This window comes from Echeneis naucrates, chromosome 14 (genome assembly GCF_900963305.1).
Source record: "Echeneis naucrates chromosome 14, fEcheNa1.1, whole genome shotgun sequence".
Classification (NCBI taxonomy): Eukaryota; Metazoa; Chordata; class Actinopteri; order Carangiformes; family Echeneidae; genus Echeneis; species Echeneis naucrates.
The window spans coordinates 2,107,387-2,116,004 of NC_042524.1; the positions used below are offsets into that span (position 1 = coordinate 2,107,387).

At 43.9% G+C, this 8,618-nt stretch overlaps 1 protein-coding gene across 1 annotated transcript in view; it reads left to right on the top strand.

Annotated features, from left to right (window-relative positions):
• The window catches only part of capn5b (calpain 5b), a 29,287-nt gene extending 28,720 nt beyond the window's left edge, over positions 1–567 (top strand). Inside the window, exon 13 of the mRNA XM_029519314.1 lies at positions 385–567. Coding sequence (XP_029375174.1) covers positions 385–567 — 183 coding nt within the window. The remainder of the gene's footprint in view (positions 1–384) is intronic.
• Positions 568–8,618: the final 8,051 nt, after the last annotated feature.

An 8,618-nucleotide genomic window follows, 5' to 3' on the forward strand; every position in this document is an offset into this window, starting at 1 on the left:
TAAAATGCCGCAAAAGGTCGCATTTGCATTTACTAGCTTTTTTCCAAAGCGACTTACGGGTGAGAGGTTTGAGCTGCAGTCAGTTAAAACAGTCAATCTGAAATCTGATGCTGCAGCTCAAAGTTTTTCATCACTGCTGCTTTTATTTTTTATTCACTGCAGTTAAATGAAAACGACATCGGTCTCACATATGAAAGGTTTTACTCAGTTGCTCAGCTCCTGTAATCCTCAGCGTTCCCCTCGGCGGCTCCGTCAGATCTTCATTTCCTTTCCTTCCCTGGTGGTTTCTCTTTCGTGACTGCTTATTGTCTTTTTGTCTTTTCTCTCCTTCCCTTTTCTGCTTTCCTCCAAACTCCAAACCTTCCTCCCACGAGCGGCCAACAGATTTACAACAAAAACATGATCGTGGACACCTTCCTGGGTCAGGCGGTCCTGTTCAGCGACCCCAACGAGCGGCAGGAGCAGCACACGCTCCACCTCCGCGACAAGGGCAACCGCCAGGACAACGACCTTCCGGGCACGCTCACTGTGCGCCTCATCACCTCCACCACGCTCACCAACATCTGACGTCACAGTTTGAGCGGTTATAACAATCGACCGCTAATCCTTCGACCGTCACGGGAGCTCACTGTGTCTATTCTCTGCCGCCTGCACACACACTGTTTTGCGTCGCTTTCTAGTTTCCCCTCTTTTGGTTTGCTTCAGCACTTGAACTTGTTTAACGGCCTGTTATCTGTATTTCCGGAGGCGAGGCAACTTTGAACGCATTCCGGCCATTATTTAGCGTTTGCGTCACCTGACACGGTCGTCGTCATTGCAGGTTTTTCTCCATCAACGGCTGAGCTAAGTTGAACTCTTTCTTGTTTTTGTTTTTTAAAGAAATGGCCAATCAGTCTGTTAAACACAGAAAACACACGTATACACGTACACCTACGACACATACGCAGACATTTCTGCACTCGCCATGCATGTGCCAATGTTTCCAAGGGCTATGCATTGCCTTAAGGCTGAGTCTGGCTCTCCACCTTGAGGAGATGGTGGGTTTCGTTTCTCCGTCGGCTTCCCTCAGTGTTAGCACAGCCTCCATTTGTGGTCCTTAAAAACAAACAAAAAAATCTGCATCACCCCTCACTTTTCTTTTTTTTTTTTTTAAATAGATTCTGTCTCCTGCTGTTTGATCATCATCATCATGTCTGCAGATATAAACCCTCACCCTAACCCAGACACCTCAAGTCTTCACCAGTTTGCCGGTGCTTTGGAGAGCATGCAGCACTGTCTGTAAATTTTTACTGTGGACTTTGACAAAACGAAAGCCAACAGCAGCTATTCTCTCCCTCTACTGAGAGCTTTTCTGTGTCGTGGTGAGAGCGTGCTCATGCGTGAAATCTTGCCTCCCGTCTTCCGTCACTGGCTCCGTTCAAAATAAATCCCACAGACGCTCTCTGCCGGTTGCTATGGACGATCTCAAACTGCATGGCTTAGCAAACAAGAAAACAACCCACCCATCCCCCAAAACAACAACAACAACAACAAAACTAAACTCTGCCTGTGCTGCACACCTCTTCAGTCGTAGCTTAGCAGCCGGTGCCTCTGATGCCCTTTGACCCCAGCATCCTCCTCCTATTGCCCCCTACGTACACACCGACCCAGCCCAGCGGAGTGCAAAGATTCACCCTGACATAAATCAAGTGCTTTATGGGACCAAAGACGAGCCAGGCCCCCCCCCCCCTTTGCTCTCTTTGTCCCTTTTGGGCCAACCCGGCCCGGTCTGGCCCGAGTCCTGCTACAAACCGCCACCCCCTGTGCCACATCATCTCTTAATGGCGACACCACTGCCTGACGCTTCCTCTGTCCTGAGTCTGTCGAGTCTGTCGGGCCCAAGACTCATGCCACGTGACCCTGAGACGGCAGCTGTGCTTCTGCTGTTGGCACAGAACAGGGGTGTGTGTGTGTGTGTGTGTGTGTGTGTGAGTGTGTCAGGGCTGCTCAGTTGTTATTGGAAAAATCACGGTGTGGATTATTTTTGTCAGTTTCAGACCAAACTTATCATATCAGTATATTTCCTGAAATATAAAAATAATTGAAAAATCTAAATCAATTCCATAAAGCTAAACGACTGCTGCTGAAAATCTGTGCGGCTGAATTGGCTTTTTTTGTTTTCTGCAGGCTTCATCCTGACCGGAGTTTTTTTTTCTATCTTTATTAGCTTGTTATGTTAATCTTTGGAAACTAAATCCATAATTAAAAATAACATTTGATTAATCGTGTGTGTGTGTGTGTGGGAGTATCTGCGAGTGTTTGGACCGATGTATATATGCTGATCTACGTCGACGCGAGGAAGAAAACGATTCCAGTGGAAAGGTGTGACTGAAAGGAGGAGAGGAGCCCTTTAGGATGAGAACACACCTTTGCACTTTATTTAGTTCTGAAGAAAAAAAAAAAACAAAGTCCTTGAGGACGTGAAATCAGAAGCGGAGGGAGAGCAGAGGAAACGTCCTGCCAAAACAACCCGTGCCATTGCCTCGGTCCTGGCTTTTCCTCCACAGCAGGAAGAACAGCACCGACGTGTCGAAGGGATTTCAGAAGGCGTCCGCATGTTGAACAAGGACCTCTAAAATATAACCATCTCTACGATGAACCACAACATTTCTTGCGTAGATCACGTTCATTTCCAGTTTGACCTTCCAGCTCCTTGTGGGCTTTTTGTGAAAACTGCAAATCTGTACTTTTTGTCAAAAGTGCAGAGACCCCCCCCCCCCCCCCCCCCTCATTCCACCTTTTATTGACTTCTGGGTGTGTCCTTTTTTTTCCGTATTTCATAACAAGAATCAAAAAGACATTTCCTTTGAATGTAAGACAGTTAGTGAACTAATCTCTCAGACAGACAAACTATCGAGTCCGTTCTGCTGAGTCCGCTCGGCGCCTTTTTCCATTACTTGAACTGTCACACGTGGCATTTAATTGATCACACACCTTTATGTACAGCATCTTTATAAATGTGTCTTGCATGGATTATTTTCTAATATGTTCATGGCCTTGTATTGTACTGTTCAATTGTTAATATATATATAGATATATATTTATTCTTTCTTTCTCGAAGGTCTTGGAGATGGCAGTTCTGAGCAGTCAGCATGTCGACACTAACGCACCTCACGTCAGTCTAATCATCCAACCGTCATGTCTCGTAACGCAGCGATGCATTCGTCACGCCGCTCGTGTCGGTGAACATTAGCAGCAGTTTAGGTGCTATCTGTCTCCTCCGTGCTTCTTTTCTGTTGTTTTTCCAGGCAAACGGGGACAGGAAGTGAGAGTAGAGTCACGTCACCTCGCAGTGGGAGCGTGTACCTGAAGGGCTGCTGGTTTTTATTTTCAGACCAGGAGGGAGAAAAGGAAGTCCTCCTCCTTCCTTCCCTCACTCGGTACTCTTGAAGTGTCCTTTTGCGAGGCACTGAGGCCTCCTCGTGGTCGGCTGTGTTGTTCGGAGCAGCTTCCAGGTGTGACTTTACATATTTGTGCAGCTCTAATCCCCCAACAGGTCGATACTGTGAATCTCTACAAAATCAACTTGTTAGAGTTGACTGAAGGGTTTATTGGTGCCAAAGGTGTAGGTGTGTGTGTATGTGGGGGGGTGACCTCAGTTTGTGCCTCTCGTGGATCAACCTTACGTTCCATGGATCCAGTTTTCCCCGCAGAAATAATCATCCCTTAATAAACCTTTAATAAAACTGACGACTGTTCCAGAGCAGAATACTGAAAGACAGTTTCCTGCTCGACTTTTTTCTATCATCAAACACAGTCTGCTGTTTTTCACGATGAGAGCAGCGACACACATCTTGTTGGGTGGAAAACGTTGTGTATGAGAAGTGAAAGTTGAATATTTTAGCCGTTTCTTTCCTTTTGATTAGCTTGATCTTAAGGGTAAATCATGAGAGGCACAAACGGAGAAAAGATCACACAGATAAAATTTTCTCGTTCATCCTGCGTCAAAATGACACCTCGGATTTTATTAAGGTGTTGCCCATGTGATCTCTTGGCGTTTAATCGCTGCTGATGGACGATAATTTTCATCAAACTACATTCAAGCTGCGCTCAAACACGACTGATTGGATTTTTAAAGACACAGTTAATTACAGGATATTATCCCGAACTCAAACGTGACTTCAGTGCTTAACGTGATATTTATGACACTGCTGTAGTTGGCTACAATTAAATTGTGTTGGTATTTTAATTTGTTAAATGATTATTAGTTTGTTGATTTGTGTGATGAGATTCAATTTTTCGGCTTTACCACCACAGGAAGTGAAATACGATGTGCCATAGATGATGAGCCAACTCAGAAAACTAAAACTGGTGTGAATAATCTCACACATAAAAAACATATCAGTAGTTGCAAAGAAGCTGGTGAAGCGTGTTTTTATTATGAGGCACGATGCGCATTAATATGTTGACATCTGTTCCAGAAGGAAATCATCCGACCCCTTCATGTCCACTGGAATCAGTTCGGAGACTTCAGCAGCTTTAAATTTAAAATATTTTTGCTGCTCGTTCACGATCCGTTTAATAGAGACCAGTGATTTGCCGTTTTGGTTCAATGTCTCAAAATAAAACTTTGTCAGATATTCATCAAAGAAAAAAATTCAATGCTCATCTGGCTTTTGTGGTTTGGCATAAAGTTTTATAAACCTTTGTGTTCCCCAAAGGATAATTGTAATTTCTTTGGGCCAAATGCCTGCAGAGCTCATCACTCATTATGAAATTGGAGTATGAACATGGTAAACATGGCTCATTATTAAATCTCTATCGTCTATAAATGGACGCCGGTGGACATCGAGGTAAAGAGTGACTGTGCCGTTACTGAGCAGCTTCTCTGCTGTCCCTGTAGATTTAATATTTCAGACTTCCTCTCTCTCTGGTGCCACCATCATGTTATCCACTGACGGTTTTCTCAGCAGCCGTGTTATTTTGTGGCTCCCTGTTCTTATCGTCCGTGTGGATGTTCCATCATGAATATAACGGCGAGCGTGCGGCCTGACGGCTCTGACATGCCGGAGTGTGGCTCCTGCCGTTATAATCAGAGCGAGGAGCCAAAGTCGCAGCGTGTGAAGCTGTGAAGTGTGAAATCTTATGCAGCAGTGCCAAAAAAAGCCGGTTTGTGTGCGTGCTCATGAAGTCGTACTGTAATACGTTTGCTGCGTATCTGCTGGACAAATGTGAGGCAGGACAGTTTTTTTGTTTTGTACCCTTTTTGCTCCCAACTGTCCTGACCAATGTTGGGTTGTTTTTCTTTTGTTTAGTTTTTTTTTTAGTTGTTGTTTTAAGTGTTGAGCATTGTGATCTTTTGCCAGAAGTGTCATGGCTTTCACTGTTAACAACTACAAACACACACATTATATATATTTATACACAAATGCTCCTAACAACAACTACTCGACTAACCAGGTTGGGTTGGAGTTTCGGACCTTCGCTAGTTTTTCTGACAGTTGCTATAAAGCTTGTAGTTTCTATGTACATATAATTTTTTTTTTTTTTTTTTTTGCACAGCCATGCCAAAGCTGAACAAAACCTTTGGGATGAAGCTGAACTGCTCACAACGGTGGTGACCTTTGTACGAATCCAAAAATACCAGTGCATGTAGCAAAGCCTGCTTCAGATCTGCTCGCACCATTACCAGTCACAGGAAGTCTATTCTTTGGTTCTCCAGAGTGATGTAAAATAAAACATTATCCACTGTTGCTACTTTGATAAACATACTGTGGGAAGTACGAGGCTTATGTTGCACACTTGCATGCATTTAAACAGTATCCAGTTTTATAATATTTTGTATTCAGTATGTATATAAAAGTAGCAGCATACTGACTTATGGGTTGTTATTATGGTATCCACGTTTTGATGGACGTAGTTTATTCTCCACATTTATCCTGAGAGGACGGCCATGACCAACTCGTGATACTTTGTGTGAATGCCCCTTTTTATTATTCCTACACCTTCAAGGAAATAATTTTTTTCCACATTTGCAAATTAAGCTTATTTGCTTTCTTGCCATGAATTAGATGAGGAGCTCGACAGCCCTCCGACGTCTGGATGGTAAATGTGAATCTGCAGCCGGCTGTTGGCCGAGTTAAAGACTGGAACTGGGTAGAAACAGCTGGGATGGCTCCACTTAAAGGCGCCAAAATCTGCCCAGCAGCAACTCCAAAGGTCATCGATGAATGTGTTTTACACCCCCTCCTTTTTTTATCCGTAAAACGGGGAAATGAAACGAAATAAAGGAGATTTAATGTGTTGATTTGTGACCTTTTCGAGCTGCTGGTTGTGGGATTTTGTTTATTCCCTTCGTACAGAACCAGGATAGCGCCGCTTCCCAAGTGGCCTCACATTTACTCCGCAAACAAGAAAGATGTAAATGGGAAAGATTTCCCAGCTTCCCTTCGGCTTTATATGCCAAACAATGAATTTGACTCTCTGTGCAGATTTAAACAGAGAAGCATAAAACTGATCAGATAGCCCGAACAAATGAAGTTAGCTTAGCACGACCAAAGTGATCTCGTGATACGGGACTTAAAAATGGGGAAAAGGAACGACAGTCAGTAACCGCGACGACCGGCCCATAATTCACACAAAGTATCGTGGCACTGAAAATATGGTGGAAATTCAAAAGTGAGAATATGTGACTTCTTTTTTTAACCCCCTTCTTTTATTTTAGATTCAGTTTTTCCCCCAAAGAATCACCTCTAGACAGAACAATGACACAGCTGAGGTTCTCTTGCCTGCTGATCTTATAACCTTGTCGACTTGCATTACTGCTGCATGTGTCGAAACTACAAAACGTCTGTGATGTGACGGAGTCCCAGAGCGAGTTCACCGGGTATTCTGTTTATCTCGACGACTGCATCGAATTTGACTCTTGGCGTTTTTAATCCGAGATCGAGTCTTGTCCGCTCGAGGAATGAGCTTGTGGTTCTTCTTGTATTTTTCTGCTGATGTTTATTAACTGGAGACTGGAATACCTACTGCATGGTGACACTTCTAGAAGATGTTACGGTCTTTATAACAAGTATCTTTTATCAGTATTTTATAACCTTGTTAATTTTATATATCCAATCTACCTTGCATTCCAAACTGGTATGTTTACTTCTAGCTAAGTATCAGAGAGCTGTGCTGTGTCTTCTGTACCGTGTGCTTGTCTGTGTGTTACTTTCAGCGTGAGCTTTCCCGCTTTCTTTTTCAAAGAGTGCATTCGTCGGATTTGGTTCTCGGTCACACTGTGGTTATTTTATAGCTACGATCGGAAATTATTATTATCATTTTTTTTTCTTTTGTATTTAATGTCAACTTGTGGCATGACTTTAAAATAAAACAGGAAAACCGACAGTGACTTTGTCATCATTGAAGGGAAGGGATGATGGGAAACCCATCTGGGGTTTTATCTCATTTCCATAAGAAGATTATTATTATTATTATTTTTATATTAAAGAGCAAAAATCTTATTAAAGGCAGATTTTCTAAGTTAAAGTTTAAAATCTAAGTGAGTTTTAATCCTCTTTTAGATTTCTGCCAACGACAGATTGATCAGCCAGTCAAATAAAAAAATATAGCAGCTTGCAGGTAAACACATTCTGCAAACTATTGTGTAGGTGCGTCCATGTGGGCGGAGCCTGGGGGTGTGGCTGTGTCTTGCTGACATCACAAGGTTGCAGAAGTCCTGACAGCTGGTTTTAGGGCTCAGTTTCTGAACTCAGGCTGTGAATATTTTTCTGTGGACTGAGACCTGATTTATTATCCAAGTTCAAGTGGAGGTCGGCCTTCAAACTGCCAGTATCAGTTAGATAAGCGTGATAATCTTAGCTTATTTGTTTGTTTGTTTTCAGCAGAAGGAGTCGGCTCAGTCACCCGAACATGTGACATATATCTGGGACATTTTTCAACCAGTGTGCCAATCCAAATGAAATCAACTGGAAAACAAAAAAAACTTGAGTTTCTGGAAGGAGACGTTGGCTGTGTGGTTTTATTTCTGTGAACTGGCCCGTTAAACTGACTTAGCATGTGGTAAAAGTGTAACAACTTGGAAATCATGACCTGGCTCACCTCCCTCCTCACCCCCCAGCTGGTCTGGGTATCTGCCACCAACAGGCTCCACCTCCCAGCTAATCAGGATCAGCAGCCATGAATGGGACACAGCGAGAGAGTCTGGAGAGCCCCGTTACTGACCCAGACATCAAACTATAACTGGGGCTGCAGAAGACTGACACCCCCCCTCCCAAACAAAACAAAACAAAACAAAAAAAAACTAAAAAGGCTGCAAGAGGACGAAGAGCAGCAGAGGACTGTGGGAAAGATTTCAGCAAAAGAAGAACAAGGCGGTGGAGGGACTGACACACTTCATCCTCCAGCTTCCTCTGGCCCATCTTCAGGCCAACCATCCTGTCAGCTCTGGGCTGCCTCACACCTTTTCCAGGTAACACAACGGCTGAAGAGGAGAGGACAGAACGTGTTGAGAGGTAAGTGGGGCAGGTGAACGGGGGTCAGGGCCGAGGGCTTAGCCCGCTACCGGCCCACAGCGCTGCTGCTCTGCTGTCGCTTTAGGCCAAAGCCTCTTACTGCCCACTGCATCCAGAGCC